This window comes from Peromyscus maniculatus, chromosome 18 (assembly GCF_049852395.1).
Source record: "Peromyscus maniculatus bairdii isolate BWxNUB_F1_BW_parent chromosome 18, HU_Pman_BW_mat_3.1, whole genome shotgun sequence".
Classification (NCBI taxonomy): domain Eukaryota; kingdom Metazoa; phylum Chordata; class Mammalia; order Rodentia; family Cricetidae; genus Peromyscus; species Peromyscus maniculatus.
The window spans coordinates 47,416,836-47,440,620 of NC_134869.1; the positions used below are offsets into that span (position 1 = coordinate 47,416,836).

Below are 23,785 nucleotides of genomic sequence, written 5' to 3' on the forward strand. Positions count from 1 at the left end.
TTACAATGAGAAGAAGTCAACTCAAGGAAGCAACAGTGAAGACAGTAATTCTCCATAAACAGTAGCAATCCCTCATTGACAGTCAAAATCTCTGTGACTTAACATCATGAAGCTGTTTTTGCCTTTTTATTCAAGAAACGATTTTAATTTTTAGAAATGGATCTCTGGCACTAATCTAGCTGAAATAAGGCAAATTCTAGATTCAAAGACACCCCCTATTCTCAGAGGAGTGAGGCCAAGACAGAGAACAATGATGATATTTCACGTGCTTATTAAATAAGATATCATTATAACCACTCATTGACTGTGATGCCAACTAGTTAGATCCCCGAGACGATCTCGTAAGCCTGCGGTATAATGTGAACGGATCCATCCTTATCAAGGGCCCACTCCCCAGGGCACAGTGTAGGTGAACATTATTAGGGGTTTTGTTTGTTTGATTTGGGGGGGGGGCTTCGTTATTTTTTCTGCGTGGCTTACGTCTCCACAATTCTGTCTGTAGAGACACTAGAAGAGAGGGTGTGAATAATTCATGACTCCTTGGTTCTGTTATGCTTATAAAATAGCAGACCACAGAGTTTTACCTTTAAAGTCCTGAATGCTTTGTTAAGGATAGCTTTATTGAGATATGATACATACACTGGGTATACAATTTATCCTGCCATCAGCACACCTCTTCCTACTAACATTTATTGACGGGCTGCCCACATTGTTTCTTTTAACCTCCATTAGAAAAAAAAAATTCTTAGTTGGGGGCCAGAGATGGAACCCAGCTGGTGGATCGCATAGATAGCAAGCAGGAAGTCCTGAGCTTGATCTCAGCACTGGGGAGCAGAAGGACCTGAGAAGTTCTGAGTTATCCACTGTTACAGGGCCAACCTGGGATACATGAGATTCCCCTCTGTTTTGTTTTTTTTAAAAAAAAAAATCTAGGCTGGCAATTTGGCTCAGCAGGTATAACCATGGCTACCTGAGTTTGATCCCTTGCAACCCACAGAGTGGAGAGAACTGACTCCTGCAAGCTGACCTGTGGTCTCCATGACAGGCTGCTGCACATGCACACGCTCAACTCATGAACAGAAAATAAACGCAATACAAATTTTAAATAAAATAAATAAACGACAGATTAAGTATTGGCACCTAGAGGTCTGAAGTCACGTGTCTGTGGATACAGCATATTCTTTGCATATCATGTTGCCTCTCTTTGGCAACTTTGTTCCACTTCACAGAGGAGTGGGAAAGGCGGGGGAGGGGCGGGGGAGGAGTCCTTGAGAATGTCCATCGTTAGAAAAACTCGGTTTCATAATCGGGAGTGGTCACAAATAACATAAGAAATGGCAGCAGATGGAAATTACTTTTAGGCTCTCACGGAGGTTGAAGTAACACCAAAAACGTCCTGTGCGGGAGGCACAAGCAGTTACAACCCTGACTCACCCAAAACATGACACTGACAGACACTTCTTGGCCCAGTTTGCTTTCTGCGAAATAAACAACGAACAAAAGCAATTTGGGGAGGAAAGGGTTTGGGTGTCCCACCCTGGGGTTAGTCTAACTGGGAACTCAAGACAGTAACCTAGAGACTTCAAAAACTGAGGCCGAGACCATGGACCATGGCTGCTTACTGGCATGCTTGCTTTTATGGCTTTGTTCAGCTTGTTTTCTTTTCCTTTTTTGGTTTTTCCAGGCAGGGTTCTCTGTGTAGTTTTAGTGTCCGTCCTCGAGCTCACTCTGTAGACCAGGCTGGCCTCGAACTCACAGAGATCCGCCTGCCTCAGCCTCGGGTTTTTAGTGCGCCACCCCTGAAGGGCTCCGCTTGTTTTCTTACACAACTCAGGATCACCTGCCCACAAGGGGCTTGCCGCATCCATCATTAAAGAAGGAAATGCCTCATTGACTCGCCCACATGCTGCTCAGGTGGAGGCAATTCCTTCATTAAGGTTCCCCTCTTCCCAAGTGACTTTAGTTTGTGACAAACTGACAAACACTAAGCAGCTCAATCCCACTTTCACGTGGAAGCGTTCAGAACTTCCTGCTAACGCAGCCACGCCCATCTCCACGGCATTCCCACCAACTAGGAGGCATTAAAAATGGAGAGACTATTGCCCATCTTTTAACTTATCACGTACCGCTCGCTATACTGGGGGGTGGCTGGCTATCTTCCTTCCTGGAAACAGCAGTTTTGCCACAATTAATTTTGAAACGTGTCTCTTGATATTTGACAGAATGGTAGTAGACACCAGTACAGCAATGAAAACGCACATGCATATACACAAATTATAGAAAAGAAATGTTTAAGCTCTTACGGACTTCATATCTTGATTGTCTTTCCATGGAAGGAGAGTACTTCGAATCTGGAACCTGGGTGATAACCTTGCATTCCCAGTTGCCGTGTGACCTTGGTATTTGATTTTTTTTTTAAAGAGGCTCAATTTCCCCGTTTGTAATTGTTGGCTTCAAAGGCAGTTTATATTACCTAGTCTAACTTCGGGAATATACACCCCTGAAAATTAAACGAAGGAAAAGCTAATTTGGCACTGATAAGGTTTTTCACACTTTTAAAAACAATCTCTTCCATACCTGGCCTTATTCAATACATCCTTCACTGCCCGTTCACCTAGAAACTGGGACATGTTTGCACTGCAGCTACGGGGTGTGTGTGTGTGTGTGTGTGTGTGTGTGCCCGCGCGCGCGCGTGTGTTTGTGTGTTTGCGCGCGCCACACACGGGAGGCGTCACAAAGAGCCTAAGAAAGGTACGAAAAAGGTAGGAAAGGTCCCTACCGGCAGCAAGAACGGGGGGCGGGGTGGGGTGGGTGGAGAAAGGGAGGCACCTGGGAAGGGCACTGCGTCCAAACCTTTGGTGTTTCAGAGCGGCCTTTGTGCCCACAGTCAAGTGAGACTGGGCTTGGGCTCTGCGGCTGGAGAGGAAAAGCACCCCCAAGTCACCCAACTGCGCGCGCTCTCCGGCCATCTCTCAGCCGGGCGGCCCCGCCCTCCAGCGGGCAGGGAACCCGCAAAACTGGGTTTGGAGGCGGCGGAGGCAAGAGAGAGGGGCCGGCCGGGCAAGGAGAGAGCCTGGCCGGGGAGAGAAAGCGCCGTGCCGCGCCCGGCGAGAACCGTGCAAACACACAAGAGGTCCGGGGCGTCCGTCGGTGCAGGCGCCGCTGGCGCCGGCGGCGGCGGCGACCACACCGGGGAAAGGTGGGCGGGGCGACGCAGGGGCGAGCCGGAGGGGGGGAACACGAAGCGGCCCCCGCAGCGCGCAGGCGCGGCCAGTCGGCGCTCTCCGGGCGCCCGAGCCACGCCCCCCTCTCTCGCTCCGCCCCGCCCCCCGCGCCCCCCGCCCTCGCGTCCCATTTGGTACGGGCCTAGCCGGCGGGGCGGGGCCGCGGACGCCGTTCCCACAATGCTCCGGGGCGTGCCGCCGCCGCCGTCGCTGCCGCCTCCGCTGCCGCCGAGTGGAAGAAGATGGCGGAAGGCGGAGCGGCGGACCTGGACACCCAGCGCTCTGACATCGCGACGCTGCTCAAAACCTCGCTCCGGAAGGGGGACACCTGGTAAGGGGCCGGGCCGCGGAGGCCGCGGAGGCCCGGGGCGGGCCGGAGAGGGCCTGGGGCGGGAGCCGCGGGGCTGGTGGTGGTGTCTCTCCGGCTGGTGGGGTGACAGGTGCGGACAGGTCCGGCGGCGGCGGCGGTGGTGACGGTGGCGGCGGCGGTGGTGGCGGTGGCCGCCCCGGGGCAGCAGATTTCTTTTTATTTTGGGGCGGGGAGGAGGAAGGCAAAAGGTTGAGACCGGGGCTCGCGGAGGGCCGGGGCTCGGCGGTGGGGCGGTGCGCGCCGGGCGCTGTGCGGAAGCGGCGGCGGCGGCCGTGGCTCTGTGCGGCTTCCCGGTCCTCCTCCTCCTCCTCCCTCCTCTGGCCGAGCCGCTCCCACCTCGGGCCTTCGCAAGAGATCGGGTGCAGGCGTTCGGCGTTGAGTCCGCCGCTGGGTGGTGGTTGGGTTTTTATTTTATTTTATTTTATATTTTCGTCCTTTGACAGATCCCGGTCCCGCCGCTCCACCACCTCTCTGGGCCGCTCTTCTCCCGTGTATTCCTTTGGCCGGCATTGTCGGTCCCCCCACCCCACCCCAGCCCCTATCCCCCCCACCTCCAAGTTCCCCCATGCTTGGGGTTCTTGGAGTCTTTCCGGGACTTCGGGGCTTCGGGATGGCGGCGGCGGCGGGGACCCACACAGGTGGTCCGTGTCAGGGATCCCATTTCACAAGGAGGACCCCCCTCCTCACCCCACCCCACCCCTCATTTCCACTTCCTTGTCCAAGGGAAGGGAGCGTTGTAAGGGACCTTGGGTTTGGGAGAGCCACACACCACGTGGTCCTGGGCTTGATAGAAGCCGGCAGCGTTTCTGTTGAGAAGTGCAGCCCTTCGCCCCGGTTTTGGGGGGGGGGGGGGGGAGAGCATAGGCCTGCAAAAAAACAAAACAAAAAAAAGTAGATAAGTCCTAAGAAGCTTGCTAGTATTCAGACTTGAGGAAGCATGTAGGAATGTTAATACTTGCCAAGCCAGAGCAGTTGAATAATTTAAATAACGTGGAGATGTCATATGAAGGGAAAAGTACTGTTGTAGGGGAAGGGCAGTGTGCCTGTTTGTTTTCATTTATTTATTTATTTTTTAAAGTTACTTTCCCTTCCCTCTGTCGCCGTACCGGTCGGTGGTTTCTAGCTTCCCCCAAGTGTGTGTTCAGGTACTCCAGTGTGGCTTAGTGGAAAGAGACTTAGATCTGATTTATTTCACAGTTCCACTTTTTTTTTTTTTTTTTTAACCTTGCAGTGTGACTTTGAAGCAAATTCATTTTAGCCGGTGCACCTCCTCCGTACCCACCTGTTAAGTGGACAGTAACAATTGTATTGTGTTTGTTCTATATTGATTCAGTTACATTTTCTGAAATACCTGGTACTCACGAAATACTTACGTTTTAGTAATCTTTTTTTTTTTTTGTTTATTTGTTTTCTCCCATCAATCCATTACTAACAAATGCTGTGGGATTGAAAGCATTTTCAAGTAAGCGAATAGGTGACAGTTTGGAGACCCGAATTTGAGTACTTTGATCTTAGTTTGCAAGGCTGCATAGAGTTTCTGTAATTAAGACCCTTAATGGTTTGAAACACTTGTTGCTTTACAGCAAATGGTGTGAGCTTTCAGTGGCTTACGTCATTATTGCTTATATGCTAATGTTTCTACCACGTTTATTACTGTGTAGAAATCGGGTATTCCCTAGAACATCTGTGTTTTACTTGGCCTGTGGAGTCTTAACGATAAATTCAAGCATGTTCTCTCGTATATTGAAGAACATTTTTCTTAAAAACAAATTTACTCATTCATTGCTTCATACAAATACAAATGTGGCAATCTATAAAATAGAAATCTACATATTTAAAGTGTAGATATTTTTCTCTTTTATGTTTCTGTGTGCTGAGTAATATCCTGTATAATTGGTGTTGACGCTGCAGTATGTTTTAAGAAATAAGTGTATTGCGGACATTAAACATTTTATAAAGTTGGCAACTTTTTAAGCGAGTGTATTTTTACTTCTTGACACAGTTACTGTAAGCTGTGTTAAAACGTAGAAGTTAAGTTCATATTGAGTTATTACATTTTGAAATGTAATTGCTTTCATTTCGAAAAGGAAACTGAAGGCCAGTTTTTGAGCAGCAGCTAAATGTGGAAGTTTCACCTTCCTGTTAATTTTCTCTTTTGTGTAAATCAGTGGTTCTCAACCTTCCTAACATTTCCACCCTTTAATACAGTTCCCCATGTTGTGGTGACCCCCAGCCATAAAATTATTTTTGCTGCTACTTCATAACTGTAATTTTACTACTGTTATGATAGTCTTAGGTGATCAACCTAAGGTCAGGCTGCTCTGGGGGTCCCGACCCACAGGTTGAGAAACATTGGCGTAAATGGAGGAAAAGCGCATGCACATGATAGTAGGAATTTGCAGAAACCATTTTGAGGCATGAATCAGTTCATGTGTAAATTGGGAGGTGATTCCCCCCCCCCCCCAGAAACTGTGGAATAAAAGTCTAGTTTAGAGTCTTAAGGAGAGTAATTTGGAAAGTACAATTTGATAATGGACTTATAAGTTCTAAATTGATAGGAACCTTTAATGATAATTTAGTTGTTGACCTTGTTTTGAAACTTAATAATTTTCTTTTAATACTTGAAAAAACAACAACGTTCAGATTGGCGATTACCCTTTCTGGGTTATTTAGGCAAACCCTGTCCTTTTCTGGCTGGCCATAGGCAAAATCTATGAAAAACTGATTGCTGATTGTGCTAAGAAAAAAAAGGATAGGCTTACCATAATCTTGAGCTTAGTACAGGTTTTTGAAATTATAGTCAGATGTGTTAAATTTCAGCGAATGGGAGTTTCTTATAATGGTGACTGACTCAAATACCAAGGCAAATAAAAAGATTTGGTTCTGCCTGAATACCAGTTTGTTTATTTGTAAAGTGAGTGATTTTTACAGCAAATGGAATACACAAGTCTGAGAGGAAAAGAAACATTTTTTATAATTGGTACTAGATTTGTAATAAGTTGATTAACATTGATACTAGGGCTATACCTGTAAAAAGATAGCAAAGTGACAGTCATCTACGTAAGGGATAGAACAGTTGTCTCATATATGTTAATCTCTGTTTCAGTTCTGACAAGACATTCAGAAGACCATGAACAAAGTTAAATTAGAATTTAGGAATACAGAAAAAGAATTGAAAAACTAAAGTTTAACTTAGGATAAATTAAAGACACCTTTAAGATACACGTGGGGGCAGGATTCCTGGTAAGATTAAAAGAAAAGTGCTTAATTACTTATAAGCTCTTTAGGAACCTAAGGAATGGTAGTTGAATAAAGTACAAAGAAAGCTATGGGTTGTAAAATGTTCCTTTTTGAGATTTTCTTTCAAAATGAGCCTGTTATGAATAGATGTGTAAAGTTTTACTGAACTATATCTGCTAGTCATTTTCAGTAATTTCTGTGTTGTGTTTATTAGTAATGTGTAGTTAACCAGATTAGCCATGTTGTGTTTATTAGTAATGGAAAGTTAACCAAATGAGCTGTGTTGTTTATTAGTAATGTGTAGTTAACTGGATTAGCCGTGTTGCTTGTTTGTGTAAGCCCAGTAGGTTTAAGTAACTTGGTGTGTCATCATGTAGTATGTCGTAGTTTTGTTTCAGTACGCTTTCAAAGGATCTGATCAGTGAGGTTTGGACCAGAGGCGCTGGTCGCCGATGAGCTTCCCTCCCCTCCCTGTTGTCTTACCTAGGAACCTTTGGGGCTTTCTGGGATTGTTTAGGTTTATGGGACTTTGACGCTTACAAGATGATCTGTCAGTCATTCAAAGAAATGTGCTCAGTTAGAAAAAAGACACCGTTGACATACATTCCCAAGTGTATACTTACAAAAGAAGTTTGGCGTTTGCCACTAAGTGGGGCATAGGTTGTGTCACTTACAGGAAATAGAAAGCAAAACTTTGGAGATATTGGCATATTGGTAAAAATTAAATAGAAAGTAACCACATTAAAGCATAGTCTTCCTTTAGATGCTTAAAATAGTAGAGAAGCAAGTTGACTTCGTTTAACTCTTCATTACAGGCTTGCTAGTGGGTCAGGGCTAATGAGGCCTTTTTGGCCAAAATCTAGAGGTATTCACTGATTGAATTATTTCATGACATCCAGGCTTTTGTTCCCTCCAAATTATACAATTTCCCCATTGGTACATTTAAAATACGATTTTTTACAAAGTGGTTTGTGACGGTTATTATTCTTGCTTGTATAAGTATAATAAAAAATCAGCTTGTGGAGCCATAGCCTACGGTTTTACATTTCAAAACACGAACTGCCCAGGTGCTGTTCCAAGTGTATGTTGACGTAACTATTCATTGCTAAAATTCAAGGAACTGCTGCTGCTGTGCACATTTGACAAAATAGGAACCCTAAACTCAGAGACCTTCACATGACCGCTGGAATTTGACCATAAGTAGTTTGGAGCTGAGGTTCATGCCCTTAAATCGCTGTACTAAACTGCCTCTTACTTTTAAAGATTCATTTAAAATAGTTCTAATTTAAGGAGAAAAAGAGACTTCTTTTCCTCTTTAGAGATCCCATTTTATATTTAGCAACAGAATTCTAGCATTTTATCCCACACTTGTCTCTTGTGGCTGTTCCGTTTATATGTGATGGAGTGTATAGGAAATCTTAGCATCTTGCTTCTGGAAGTTAAATGATGACTACAGACCAATAGGCAGATAACCAGGTATATAGAGCAATGGTCATTTTGATTGAATACTCTGGACAAGATTATCTATGATCATTACTCTACAGGCTTTTGAATTTTAATGATCAGTAATCATAAATTTAGAGTAATAAGGCCCCCTTCTCACTGTTTTACAGAAATATCAGCACAAACATGGTAATAAGGTCTTGTAGTGTAGGGTATTTTAGGATTCTATCTGTATCTTAAAAGCATTTGTGTATTGCTACAGACACATGAAGTTCTAGCATTTAAAAGTCTAGCATTTTAAAAACATATAGTTTATGATTCATGTTTACCTACTGAAAAAAATTGTAGGTACTGTTTTAATGAATTTGTAAAGTCAAAAAACATTTTTTAAGAGAAAGGAAGGTGTGTAGCCATGTTGACACTTTATGAGTGTCGTAAAAATCGGACAAGCCTCATGCTACTGAACAGTCGGTTGCGCTGTCTTGTCATTGCGTATGCCTGTTCCATTATGAGTTTAACACGGTTCTTTTCTCCCCTGGAGAATCACTATTACGAGGCATATCAGTTATATTGTTGGATGGTAAGTCTAAACTGTTGGGTGTGTGGGCAGAGAAGGAAGAGGAGTTTCCTAAGGCAACTAATGCAGGCCGACCCTTAAAATAAGTACTAGCAAACGTATTGATATTTCTTTCCTGTAGGTGAGGAATTGGAGAGGAACTCATTGGCTTGCCAGTGGTTCGCATGATAATGCCACTGCAAATGAACGTTTATTGACTTGCTTAGTCTGTGCCAGCCACTGTTCTAAACACCTTCTGTGTGTGTGTGTGTGTACGTGTGTGCGTGTGTGTGTGCGCGCGCGCCTTCCAAGTACATGCCCTTAATGCCATTGGATTTCTGAGCTTGTTTAAATTCCTGGTTATAATTCTAAAATCATAGGAAGTATTCGTAACTTGGTGCTGTTACTACTTGGATGTAATTCACACAGTGGCTGTTGTCCTTTCTTCATAGTTCACAGATAAACATTTTCAGGTTGCTTGGCTTTTTGGTTCTTGTTTTTGTTTTCCCTTGAGTAGTGTCTCTCTCATTCTCTGGGTTACCGTTTAAGTCACAATCTGTCTCTCATTTATTCCCCTGAAGTTATTTCTTTAGACTTTCTTATCTAGTCTTTAGATGAGGAGATGACTACATCTTTAAATTTGAATTTCTTTCAATTCTATCATCTAGTTCAAACCTCCTCCCCACCCCCAAAAAATACTACTAAAGAAACCTCAAGTAGGTTTCTAGTAAAACTAGTAACTGGCCTCAGTTTTTAATACACATTATAGTATGTAAGGAAGGCATCAAGAATTGCTCTTTAATAGTTCAGATTGTGAAATAAAGTAGAAAATACTTTTAGGAGTAATTTGTGTTTGATTACTGTTTGTAATGCCTTCCATCGCTGCGATTCTACATAGATTGGTTTATTTTTGACTCAGGAGAGTGAATTGCAGGCATGTGCGGGCCATGAGTGCATGTGAGCTCAGAGAACAACATGGCTGTTGGTCCTCGCCTTCCACTTAAAATGGGATTTCTATGGTGTGTGGCTCTGCATACCAGGCTGGCTAGCCTGTGAGCGTCCAGGGATTCCCCTGTCTCGGCCTGCTGTCTCCAGGAGAGTTCAGGGACTTGAGCACAGCTCCTCATGCCCACATGAGGAGTTTTTACACCACGTGAATTATCCTGCAGCCTCCTACACCGTCCCTTATCACTTTGCAGATAAGGGAGCGCTGGACCGATTCCTCTTCTTGAGCAGGAGAGCTGAGAATACCGACTGCCCCTTCCACCCTCTGAGCTCGACGGGCTTCGGGGGGGGGGGGGGGGGGCGGCATTCTCCACTGCTATGGAAAATGGCTTAGCAGAAGTACCCACAAAAAGGCTCTCACAGACACCCCAAGAGTGTCTTTGAGGCCAGACGATTCTAAGGTGTAGAGGTGGTTCAATCAAAGCCTGGGGATAATCGAGACAAAATTTATTAATTGCATGAAAAAAGAACAACGGGGTCCTTTATTGTGGCAAAAGATAATTTATTTGATGATTTGTGTTTTTTCTATTACTGTCAAGATCTGTTTTTGCAGCTTGACAAAGTAACAGATTAGTCAAGAGGTTTACTTGATAAAGATAGAAAAATTTTATTCATATTGAATAAATTTAAGGTAGAACTTTGAAATTCTAAGAGGATATATAAATCTGTGGCTGTGGTTTACAAAAATATTGCTTGTGTATTAAGAGCTTTCTTACATGTATGAAATATGTAGCATTGTTTTTATAGAGAAACTGGAGTCAAGTGCATACAGTCGTATTCTGAGTGTCGGGGGATTCTAACCTAAGCAGTCTAGTCCCCAGAAGACTCTAGCTGTGTACTTTCCTGTGAGTGACTGAGCCGTACTCATTGACTCGTTCAAAGTAGACACTTGAACAGTCTTAAAGTCAAGAGGGGCCAGTGTTGTTTGTCACGTTAGTTAACACCATTTTCAACTATTGTCCGTATGGGGAACCTGTCGAAGTTTCTGTCCTCGCAGTCTGCGCCTTATACCTCCTGACTTGATGCGGGTGGGTTTGCCATTTCTTGTAAATTATTTACTCTTTCCTGTATTACTGGACTTTAGGTTACATTTTGTTTATTTCAGTCGTCTTCCTGATTCTTTTCTAAAAATTTCATCATATGTATTTATTGTGTAAGTGTGTGGGGGCAAGTGTGTCCGGGTGCAAATGTGGAGAGTGGAGGTCAGAAACAACTTGCTGGAGTCTGCTTCTGTGGGTCCGGGGATCAAACTCGGGTCTTCAGGTTTGGTGGCAAACACCTGTAACTGTTGGGCCATCCTGCCCTTTCCTTGATTGATACTTATTTCAAGAACTCAAATTTGATCCTTGTAAAGACATTTCTTTCTTTTTTTTTTTTTTTTTGGTTTTTCGAGACAGGGTTTCTCTGTGTAGCTTTGCGCCTTTCCTGGAACTCACTTGGTAGCCCAGGCTGGCCTCGAACTCACAGAGATCCGCCTGCCTCTGCCTCCCGAGTGCTGGGATTAAAGGCGTGCGCCACCACCGCCCGGCTTAAGACATTTCTTAATATAGCTGTATAATCCCTCTACACTTTGAGCTTTATTTTGATATAATTTATGTACTACACAGTATTCCCACTAAGAGTGGGCATTCCTCTGAGTATATACATCAAAATTAACTTTAGAATAATTTCATCATCCCAAAAGAAAATCTACATAGTTAGCAGTCACCTCCCACTTCTGCCCAAACTCCTTCAGCAACTTTGTTTTAGTTGTTTGTCCTTCCTACTTCAATGTTGAAATGATGTGATATTTTAAGAGTATGTCAGTATTTCTTTATTTTTGTTAATAATCTTGTTCACGGACCTTCCCCCCACCCCCCACCCCCGCCTTTTCCCATGTATTTCTTAGAGACAGCAGACAGTAATCACACAGGGAATGTTGTATGTCTTTTTACTCAGATTTCTCTCCTGAATTTTTACCTTGTATGACCTAAAGGTACAAACACTATTTACTGTGTAACTAACCTATATAAGGGCCAGGAAGCTGGCTAAACAAATAATGGGGCTGACCCTAGTGACCTAAGTTTGAGTCTCATGACTCACATGGTGGGAAGAGAGCCAGTTCCTGGAGGTTGCCTTTCTGCCACCATGTGCACATTGTGACATTCGTGCACTGTGTGGAGCCGTGATGGATAGACAGACAGATAGATGACTAGAGAGAGGGGGGAGGGTAGATGGATGGATGGGTGGATGGATGGATGGATGGATAGATAGATGATTGATGATTGATAGATTATGGATGATTGATAGATGATAAAGAGAAATGATTGATAGACATAGATGATAGAGAGATAGATACATAGATGATTGATAGATGACAGGTAGGTAAGTAGATAGATGTGCTGACTATCAAAAAGACGTTTTTATTGTTTCTATCTAATAATGTCGAACAAATACTACAACACCCTCAGCAACTGGAAAGTGAGTGACATCCTGAAAGGATGCTTAAACCACACTACTTCCTCTAGTGAAAAGCAGTTATCCACACTTAAAGTTTGCAAACATTCAATAGAATGTATATTTGGTTTGGAAATACTGTTATGTTAAAAAAAAACAAACATTTATGGAATAATAATTGCTAAATTCAGGGCAAGAGTATTCAGAGAGTTATCCTCAAGACTATATTGGGTGCCTGCACATGATGTAATTTTTTAAGAGAGGTTGGTTGTAAGGATTTTTTTATTTCGGGGCTATCCTAATATTTCTTAGTGCTCTTTTGTTTATTCCTTCCCTTCCCTCCATACTTCCCTCTGTCCTTAGTTCTTCTTCAATAGAAAAAAGTTATTATACAAAGTTAGATCAGGGAATTTTTACTGTAAAGGACAAACATTACTAATTACTGTTTCTTGTTTTCATGCTCATCCAAACTCTCATGGCAGCTAGAGTTGTGGCATCCTTTTAATTGTGTCCTCGTGGTTGAGGTATCAGTGTGTGTGTGCTGACTTTCTGGACGAACAGAAGAACAACCATACTTGGCCTCCTTCTTGAGTTCCTTATTTGTCTTAGCTTAGGTTTAAAAATAGGTCATAAAAATTAGTTCTTTCTCACTGATGGAGTTAAGATTCATAGCAGAAAGTAGGTTTAGAAACGCCTGAAATCTGAAAGATGGGAAGAGCAGTAAACCAGGCCACTGATTTACTGGAGAACTACTTCAGAGTTGTCTTTGGTTTTACTAAAACACGGGAAGTCTGAGTTCAAAAAAACAACATACTTGATTTATAATAAAGTACTACTTACTCTGCATGCACATTCTTCACACGCCCACGGAGCTTGTTGGGAGGATTGGATGTACCTGAAATGCTCCATCAGTTAAAAAAAAAAAAAAAGTTCTGTTATTAAGAGTAATAAAAGTGACCTACCTCTAAGTTGAACTCCCAGGACCCCATAGTGGAAAGGGAGAGCCAGTTCCTGACCACCATACACACAAGTTCTGTGATGCTAAATATTTTGCATGCCCCAAGAAAGACAGTATAGTGTTGTGGTCTGAACAGTAATTTTCAGTGGCTCTGGGGTGTAGTCAGTTTTAAGATAGTCTTCAAATACAATAATGCTACAGTAACAACAACAACAGTAAAATCCTCAGATTTGTTTTTGTGGGAGTATGAGGAGGTGAGATTGGAGACTTTTAGTTGTCTTTAGTATTTTCATACATATTCAGAAGCAAATTTAAAAAGCTTTATAGGGACCAGTAAGTGAAGTAGTCCAAGTGTAACAGAGGTCCGCAGAAATATGGGGAAACCCCAGAGGAGGATTTAGGAAACTAGAGCAGTTGTGGATGTGTGTTTAGTATTTTTTGATTTGTATAGATTTATGCCGACAACTGTCAAATAAAGGCTTAATTACTTACAAGTATAATCTTACTTTAAAAGAATGGGCTACGGCTGTAATCCAGTTGGTAGAGCCCGTGCCCAACATGCGCAAGGTCCTGATTCTGATTCTTCAGCACTGCATAAGCCAGGTATGGTGAGGTACTCTTTAATTCTATCACTTAGGAAGACATGAGGATTAGAGGTTCAAAGGCATCCTGGATATATAGAAAGTTTAAGTCAAGCTGGGGTACATGAGAACTTGTCTTCCAAAAAAAGTAAGAAGTAAGTAAAAAGGAGTGAATTCATGATTTTGATTTTTTTTTTCTTTTTTTTTTTTTTTCTGTTTTTATTTTTCGAGACAGGGTTTCTCTGTGTAGCTTTGGTGCCTTTACTGGAACTCACTCTGGTAGCCCAGGCTGGCCTCGAACTCACAGAGGCCTGCCTCTGCCTCCCAAGTGCTGGGATTAAAGGCGTGCGCCGCCACCACCGCCTGGCCATAATTTTGATTTTTAACAGACTTGCAGCAGGACCACTAAGACGGCTCAGCAAGTATGGGTGCTTTACACCACACTTGACAACCTGAGTTATATCCCTGGGACCCGCATGATGAAATGAGAACCAGTTCTCACAAGTGTTTTCTGGCTTCCTTATCTGCTCAGTAGTTCTACCATACCCCTCCCTTAATACAAAAAAACTTGAAAAGTCCAGTTGTAGAATGGAGAACAATGTGAGAAAAATATGAAGCAGAGAGAGCGATCAAACAGCTATTTCAGTGACGTGTGCCACTAAAAATGGTGGAAGTGGTGAGGCACACAAATGTGGTACTTTATGATAATAAAGAGGAGAGCTACAAATGGCCAGTTATGTCCTGAAGGTGCTTGGTTACTGCTTACATATTATGGAGCTGGGCTTCTAGCTTAAATTACTGGTGAAATGGTTTATTTAAATGATAATAAAAATTAGTAAATGTAGATGTGAAGGTTGGTAACTTGGGGTTGAGGTTTCTATGGAAAATTCTAGTTGGCATGGCTTGTTAATTGGAAATAACAAGAACTGAGAGCTAGCCCTGCTTTGCAGGTAGGTGTTGGTCACTAGAGTGAGTTTCAGGATCCGGAGGGCACGCAGTGAGAGATGCAGAGAGTGGGTCTTGGTGGCACTGGCACTCTGATGGGGGCAGGCTAAAAACCAGCATTCAAGTTGGGAGTGACAGAAGAGGAAGAGAAACCTCTATTTATATGCTGGTTGAAAACCCAGAAGGAAAAATAAGAGAAGAAGCTGTCTGTTGGGAAAGTCTCCAACAGGAGTGTTAGGTCCAAAGACACGAGTCAAACAATTGGCCTGGAGTTTAAAGAGTTACATTGTCCACATGTGTAAGGAAGAATGAAGTTGGGACAGGTGTCAGCACTTCCAGCTTTTTATAAAGTATCTAGTGAAGCTGTCTACTGGAGAAAGAATTGCCTGTGTATATCTCCTACAGATACAGGTGAATCAACCTGTCTCCATAATCCTGCTCCCTCCCCTTGCTGAATCAGCCACCATTCCAAAGTTAAGCTTTGTAATCACCTTCATACTTTTACTCTGTATCCATGGGCTTCTGTAACAGTATTTGTAGCATGTCTTAAATTTTTCTATGATTGTACTGTATGTGATATATACATTACCTTAATATGTGTTATATGGAAAGTATCCTTTTGTGGCCTTTTCATACATCATTGTAATTTTGAGATTTATTTGGGCTGGAGAGATGGCTCAGCTGTTAAAGGCTAGGCTCACAACCAAAAATATAAGAGATTTATTCATACTACATGTACACTTATTTGTTTTTGTTTACATTTTATGTAATATTTCCATATGAATGGTGCCTATCAGAATTTTCATCATGTTATATTGCCATTAATATTTTTCCAGTTTATTCTTGTAAATATGAGCAAGAGTCTTTGCAGAGTAGAAATTAAGTCTCCCTGTCGATGATTATGTGATACATCTTCATCTTTAATATATATTGTCAAATTATTTTCTGAAGCTAGGGTTCTTTCTTACTCCTGCAAGCTCCCTGCTAGCAGCATAAACATTCTTAGTGTACTGTACATAGTCTTCGTGTTTAACACTGACATCTGTGTATATTTGCTTGTTTGTGCAGTTTCATTGAAATAAAAATGTTCCTTTGTGGTGTTAATTTGCATCCCCCCCCCCCTTACTCTTTAGGGGGCTCACCACCCAGCTCCCAAATAAATCACACACCGAGGCTTATACTTAATTATAAATGCCTGGCCTTAGTTTGACTTATTTCTAGCCAGCTTTACTTAACTTTAACTCATCCCATCTACCTTTGCCTCTGGGCGTTTCCCATTCTCTTACTTCTGTAAATCTTACTCTTTGTCCGTGGCTTGCTGGTTGTGTGGCTGGGTGGCTGGTCCCTGATGTTCTCCTCCTCCTCTGGCTCCTTGCTCCTTCTTAGATTTCTCCCTCTATATATTCTCTCTGCCTGCCAGCCCCACCTGTCCTTTCTCCTGCCTTGCTATTGGCCGTTCTGATCTTTATTAGACCATCGGGTGTTTTAGACAGGCACAGTAACACAGCTTCACAGAGTTCAACAAATGCAACATAAACAGAAGTAACACACCTTACAATAATATTCTACTACACCCCCTTTACCATGTGAGTATCTATCTTATCGAGTGTAGAAACGCTTCCAATTTCCTGTTCTAGATATTACCTATTTTTCTTTTCCTTTTTTTCACTTAAATGCAAAATAAATATCTTCCCCGGTCTGTATCTGATCCATTTATTTGGGGGAGTCTTTTGTTAAACAGAAGGTTCTGGGGCCCGCAAGATGGCTTATCATATAAAAGCACTTGCTACCCAAGCTTGATGTCCTGAGTTCCATCCTGGGATCCCACAGGAAAGGGGGAGAATCAACTCCTGAAAATTGTTCCCCAGTGCGCGCGCGCGCGCGCACACACACACACACACACACACACACACACACACACACACACGTGAACCCAGGGGTGTATCAGGCAGGGGCTGTAACTCTTAGCTGTATTCCCAGCCCCTCACTTATATTCTCCCATCCATCTATAATTTTTATACCAGCTCTGCTGTAACACAGCTTGTGTTTCTATGAACCACCTTGCTATGCAAACGATCACAGTTAAAAATGACAAGGGATGGGGCTGGAGAAATGATGCAGCAGCTAAGAGCACTGGCTGCTCTTCCAGAGGACTCGGGTTCAATTCCCAGGAACCGTGTAGCAGCTCACACACGTCTGTAACTCCAGTTCCAGTGGATCTGGCATTTTCCTTAGGTACTGCATGCGTGTGTTACACAGACATAAATGAAGGCAAAATACCCATACACACTCAGTAATAAAGATTTTAAAATTATGAGACATACAGAATTGAAATTAGGGTACAAGAGTCAGAACTCTGTCAGTGATGCTTTAAAAAAGCCTTGTAAAAGGGATAGCACAGTTTTAATGTAAGTGGTTAAGAAATACATAAATACCAAAATAAATATGAAATTTTATTGTGAAAGATGAGAATTGCTTATAGGTGGAATTGAGAAGTATTAGAGCTTGTGGATTACTATAAATTGGTGCTGGGTGGATTTTCCAGCATGTACCAGGAGATTTTAATAGCAGGTGAGAAGTGTATGGTTTATAACACATAGTAAATTAAGGTAGATGTGTGAGCTGTGTGTGCTTGTACATTTCTGTAGGCTAAGTACAGGCAAGTAGTTTTCTTTGTTTTCACATCTCTTACTTTTAGAACACCAGACTTAAGAAGCATTCATTTTCAGGTCCAAAGACATGTCTCTTGCTTCACCCTAGGTCTGCCGTTTTATATATAAAACTGCTTAAGTGTACAATGCAGTTTGCATTGTATTCAGATTGGACCCTCAACTATTACTTTTATATGGTAGTAAGAACTTTTTAAGAAGCATTTATTACATTCATTATTGCCTTGGAGTGGTATGTGGGCATCCCACAGCACTCAAGTGGAAGTCAGTACAAAATAGAGGATTAGTTCTCTTCTTGTACTATGTACCAGGGATGGAACTCAGGTTGTTAGGCGTGGTAGTGTATGTCTACCCACTTCACGATCTCATGGCTGTGATAAGAACTCTTGACAAGAAATCTGCCCCACAGTACAGTGTTGTTAACTGTGAGCACAACGTACAGCTCATCTGAACAGTCCTCATATATAACTGAGACTCGACAGGCACCGAGCAGCAAGTTATTTCTCCTCTCGTGTCCCCGACATCTGCTGTCTACTCCCCGTTACTGTGACTGTTTTACATACCTCATGTAAGTAGAAACTGCTTTGTTTCATTTAGCACAAGCCCTCCTGGTTCTTCTGTGTTAGTACATATAGCAGGATTTCCTTCTGTCTTCTGTACCCGCTCCTCTGTCTGTGGACATTTAGGTTGTTTCTGTGTCTTAAAGTGATGCTGCAGTGAACATGGAAGTGCATATGTGTCTCGGGGAGTGGGTTGCTGGACCACATGTAGTCACTCTTTTCCTATTATTTTGAAGAACTTCCGTACTGTTTCCCACAATAATGCACCATTTTGCATTCCTCCCAAAAGCTCAAGAGTTGCTTTTTCTCCACATCCTCTCCAACTCTTTGAATAACACCATCCCGACAGGTAGGAGATGGTGTTCTTGTCATTAGGATTCACCTAACATTACAATTGCATCCCAGCATGTTCAAGTTTCCAAGACATCTCTATACAATTCTGTAAATAAAATACAGGAGCCTATAACAGGAGCATAAACTTTTTCAAGAGAAGCTAACAGTTGAATATCAAAGGAAAAGTTTCTTACAGTATCAGTATATAGACAGTTGATACTGTTCCATAAATTCTAAATTTTAAGGTAGGACATTTTAAATTATAGTATTAATGGCATTTCAAGTTCACATTTCTGCTTTTAATTCTATTAGATATTTAAGACAGTTAGGTTATCTGTGTCTCCATGATAAAGGTAAAAGCCAAAATTATTTAAGAAAATTAACTGAGGATCAAAACAAATGTTGACTCTCAAAGAAACTTGGATGTAAGTACTACTACCAAATGTCCAGGAACAGACCATCCCCACCCTCACAAAACTAACCCTTGAAAAATAATGGAAAAGTTACCCTATTTTGTTTAATAAAAGAAAAACTCCGCACATTCAATTATTTAATCATGATAAAAAATATGTTAAATAGAAGGTAGTTTCTCTAACATTTATCAAAAACTATAGTGAATTATTTTATCAAATGGTAGAAATTTAGATGGTTGTATTAAAAACAAGAGTGTTTCTTTCTGGCCAGATGTGGTGGCACAGGGAGGCAGAGGCAGGCAGGTCTCTGGAAGTTCGATGCCAGCCTTGTCTTCATACCTAGTTGCAAGTACACCAGGATTGCACAATGAGACCTTGTCTCCAAAAAGAAAGAAGTCTCTTTCATCTTCTACCCTAGCCAGTCCTAGTCAGTGATAAGAGAAGTGAAAACTGAATTAGAAAATGATCTACAGCAACTTTGTAACTTTTTTACGCTGAAAAAATCAAGAGGAGCCCAGTGTGGGGCAGCGTATGCCAGTAACCCCAGCACTCCTGAGTCTGATGCTGGAGGATCAGTGAGATCCAGGTCAGACTGGGCTGTAGATTTGAGAGAAAAGGAAAAGTTCAAGGACATTTCCAACAAAATAAAACTATTAAGGACTCCGACAGCCAGTAGATAGGAGTTTTTTTGCTTTTTTTTTTTTTTTTAATCATTTCTTGTAAACAGCCTCAGTATCCCATCATCAACCAATGATTGGATAAAGGAAATGTAATGCAGGTACAGAGTGGGATGCTGTTTTCCTTTTACAAAAGGATAAAAATCCTGCAGTAGTAGACATGATATTAGTAAAATACGGCAGATTCAAAAACGTGAATTACTCAAATGCGGAGTCGAAGAGTTGGAGCAGCTGGGAGAAGTGTATAGAGGCCAGGGAGAGTTTGATCAGTGGGCACTAAGTTGTTGGACTAAGTCTGGTGTTGCACTATGGTGCTGTAGATAATGATTATGTAGTGTGTATTTCAAAAGGCTACAAGAACACTTTGAATCTTTTTACTGTAAAGAGATGATAAATACTGAGGGAAGCATGTTTTTGCTGATTTAAACATTGCACTATGTACATGTATGGCACATCACATGGTACCCCGTAAACATAGACAGGGGTTCTGTGTATCAATTAAAAATAATAAAACTGTTCATTTCTATGCAGTAACTATAATTGCTTGGAAACTGATCATGTTTGGTTTGGAGGTAGCGTGGTATGTCTCAAATCCAGGCTGACCTCAGACTTAGTCCTGCCTGAGTCTCCTGGATGCTGGGAGTACAAACAGGAGCCACCATGCCTGGGTAGAGAAACTGAAAGTCTCTATGGTGTTCTCAGTTTTTGCTCAATTGACAAGGATTTTCATGAATTGTTATCATTTAAATGTTTTATGTAAAGTGCTACAGGGATTATGTTACTATTTTTTATGTCAGTACTTGACCTCAAATAGTAACTACTTATTTAATAGTGAAAATACTTTGTTAACATTTATTAAAACACATTAAATAGTACCTGAGTAATTGAGAATAATTCCATCCCTGTGGATCAGAAGACTAAATCCACAGTTCCCCCAATTGTTCTGTTAAGTTCAGTGCAATTCCAATCATAATCTTCATTTGTGTGTGTAATCTGATAAGTTTATTTAAAATTCTTTTGAAAACACAAATGGCCACATGTAGCTGAGGCAGTTAGAGCAATAAGCTGAAGGAAATGTTCTAAACAGTATCACGATTAAGGTAATTAAAACTCTATAGAATTGGGACAATGATAAATACATAAATGAATGAAATAGGGAAAATGTCTCTTGGTGTGACATTTACCTGCAGAGAAAGCAAGTCACATGTTTTAGTATCTTAAATTGCAATGGAGGAAAAGTCCAAAATTTATTGAGTGATTTTTTTTTCCATTTGTATATATTTATTGGCTTTTAAAAACAAATTTAGCTGGGGAGGATATGGAAGGACCATATTTTGAATGGAAAAATAGGATGAAAATGTATTATGCTATATGATCTTAAATTAAGTAACATTTTGGAAAGTGGGTTTACTTAAGACTTACTACCTCAGAGAGTTCTCAGTGTGAGCTTTGCGTTGCATAACTGGCAGTGGGGTTGGGGCATTGCAGACTTCTTTATATCCTCTTTCAGGGAAGGAAATTGCTCATGAATATTCTTTAAGAATTAGAAGGTTTTGTTAGGTTGGTGCCTTTGCTTTAGCTATTTTCAGACATAACTGTGGGCTTTTTATTTCTCTAGTGCTGTATGTGGTAAGGCCAAAAATGTTAGAATGGTGATCCCTGAAAATGTGCGTTACACACAGAGCTGTAAGCGTCTCCTCGGCCTCTGCTGTTGGTTTTCTTGCAGGTGAAGCTGGTTACATGCTAGAATGATGTCCAGAGACTGTGTAAGACTGCTGTGAAGTCAGTCCCGAATGTAGTGCTGAAACGGGGGTGCTAAACTACTGTTTTTAAGTTTGATTGTAACTAGTACAATCAACCTTTAGAACCCTTAATGATAAGCTTTCCTTTCTTTCAAAAACCACTAAAGTGTATATTGTGTTTGTAGCTTTCTAGTAGAGCCATTTTTATACTTTTGTCTTATCACATTGTACCTTAAATTTTTTATTGATTTTTTTTTTTAATATATATATTGTTGGGTTTTTTTTTTCAATTGACAAGGGTTTTCTTGAATTTTTATCATTTGAATGCTTTTGTAAAGTGCTATGGGGATTGTTTTTCCACTTGTATGTCAGTACTACTTATTTAACAATGAAAATCTTTTGTACGAATGAAGTCTTTCCTTCCAAGTACTAGTGACAGTGTGGCTATAATTTCAAACTATTCTTGTTCTTAATGTTTTTTTTGAAGGGGACATGTTCTCTAATACAAAGTGAAGTAACAAAAGGAGATTGGTCTGTTGTTAGTCTTGTATTTCCAGGTGTTTTAACTAACCAGTTTCTCTTCCTTTCTAGGTATCTAGTAGATAGTCGCTGGTTCAAACAGTGGAAAAAATATGTTGGCTTTGACAGTTGGGATAAATACCAGATGGGAGATCAAAATGTCTATCCCGGACCCATCGATAACTCTGGACTTCTCAAAGGTATTATTTTCTTCAGTCAGGTTGTAAATGTGTTAAATTTAATGAGTGACTGCCCGCGGGTGTAACATGGGGAATGTTAATGTAATAAACGGATAGTTAGAAATTCATTGCAAGCATGGTGTCCTAAGTAGTGCACATCTGTACCCTGGACAAGAGGCCAAGTCAAGAGAATCACTACTTTAAGTCAGCCCTAGATACCAAAGGAGACTTTCAGAAAAGGAAAAGAAAAGATACTTGTTTGCAGATCATTCTGTAATTATTTGTTACATATATGACACACTTCTCTTTTGTATTTATGCTGTGATCTTGATTAAGGATTTAAAGGTTAGAATGAAGAAAGTAAAAAAAAAAAGAAAAAGGAAGAAAGTAAATTATAAAGCACTATTTTACTCTTTGGGGGAAGTGCTGTAGCACGCATTGTTTTCCTAATGGACACGTGACTTATTTTCAGAGTTAGTTATTGCCAACATACGCTCACATTCTTGACTCTTTGTCCTGTCCTACAGCCCTCACTACTTGCCCGTGCTTCTCTGCCTCTTACTTTATTTACAGAAAGTAAATCTTAAGTACCAGCACTCCCACTTATGGTCAAACTGGAATCAGAGGGACTACATCCATAGACCTGAAATAACTAAAACCCAACGAGTACAAAAAGGACTCAGTACATCATTTGTAGTTTGATTCCAGGAACCTACATAAAGTAGAAAGAGATGATTGACTGTACTGTCAGTCTCTAACCTCCATTTGTGATCCACACTGGACATGCACCCACACGGTGTGTGCACACAACCACCACCACAGTAATATATTTCAACTTATTGTTTGGAACAATTATATAACCATAAAATGTCTCCATTTAAGTGAAAGACAATAAGGAATGTATATTTAACTTCCCACATTTCAGTGTGGTTAGCTGTAGCTCGAGTTATCTCCAGTCCCGCCCAGGCCGGCAGCCACTCAGACTCAAATAAACACACAGACGCTTATATTATTTATAAACTGTATGGCCGTGGCAGGCTTCTTGCTATCTAGTTCTTATATCGTAAATTAACCCATTTCTATAAATCTATACCTTGCCACGTGGCTCCTGGCTTACTGGTATCTTACATCATACTTCTCATTGTGGTGGCAGCTGGCAGCATCTCTGTGCCTCAGCCTTCCACTTCCCAGAATTCTCTTCTCTCCTTGTCTGGTCTATACTTCCTTCTTGGCTACTGGCCAGTCAGCACTTGATTTATCAATTAATCATCCCAGCACTTGTCCCTTTCTTTTTTTCCAAAAGGAAGGTTTTAACTTTAACATGGTAAAATTACATATAACAAAACAATTATCAAGCAAGAATTATAGTTACAATGTCTAATCTATTTATATTTGGCAAAATTAAAGAAAATATTCCATCCTATATTTGTGAGTCTAAGGTTTCATATCTAACTTATCTTTTATCATAAGTAAGGAAATTATAACTATCCTAGTCTTCAGCTACATCAAAGACCTCAGAAGGATATAATATTACATAAGAAAACAGGGAGAGCATTGTAAGCAACTTCCAAAACTCTGGAAACAACAAAGACAGCTGCCTGCCTGGACAGTCACCCAAAGTTCCTCTGTAAAGTTGGGGCATCTGTCTTCAGCCCACAGGCCTAGAATCTCTCAGTCATTTCTCTCTGTATCCTGTAGAATGTCTGGCAGTTTCCTCTGCGAAGCAGGAACCTGAAGGACCATTTCGTCAAGCAAAGTTCAGTGGTCACCTTCCTATGGGTCCTGCAAGTCCAGTCGATCAAGCAGTCCAGGCAAGAACAGTTTCTTGCCCAAATGGCTATTTTTGCCAAGAAGAAGATAAACTCCATATAGAGTGTCTTCGATGCCCATCCTCCTCTCTGAAGTAAATTGGTGCTGCCAGGAGCAGACATATCT

At 41.4% G+C, this 23,785-nt stretch overlaps 1 protein-coding gene across 14 annotated transcripts in view; it reads left to right on the plus strand.

The window, feature by feature from the left end:
- The first annotated feature begins 3,231 nt into the window (after positions 1-3,231).
- Usp15 (ubiquitin specific peptidase 15) overlaps positions 3,232-23,785 on the plus strand; it is a 97,930-nt gene continuing 77,376 nt past the window's right edge. For 5 of the 14 annotated variants that reach the window (XR_013045601.1, XR_013045602.1, XR_013045600.1 and 2 more), the window contains exons 1-2: positions 3,399-3,555; positions 21,744-21,871. Coding sequence is in view for 3 of the 14 variants with exons in the window: in XM_076554163.1 (XP_076410278.1) it covers positions 3,467-3,555; positions 21,744-21,871 (217 nt within the window). In the remaining 11 variants the exon portion in view is untranslated. Of the gene's footprint in view, positions 3,556-21,743; positions 21,872-23,785 lie in introns of all 14 variants that reach the window. The other 9 variants (XR_013045604.1, XM_076554154.1, XM_076554150.1 and 6 more) reach the window with 8 other exon arrangements.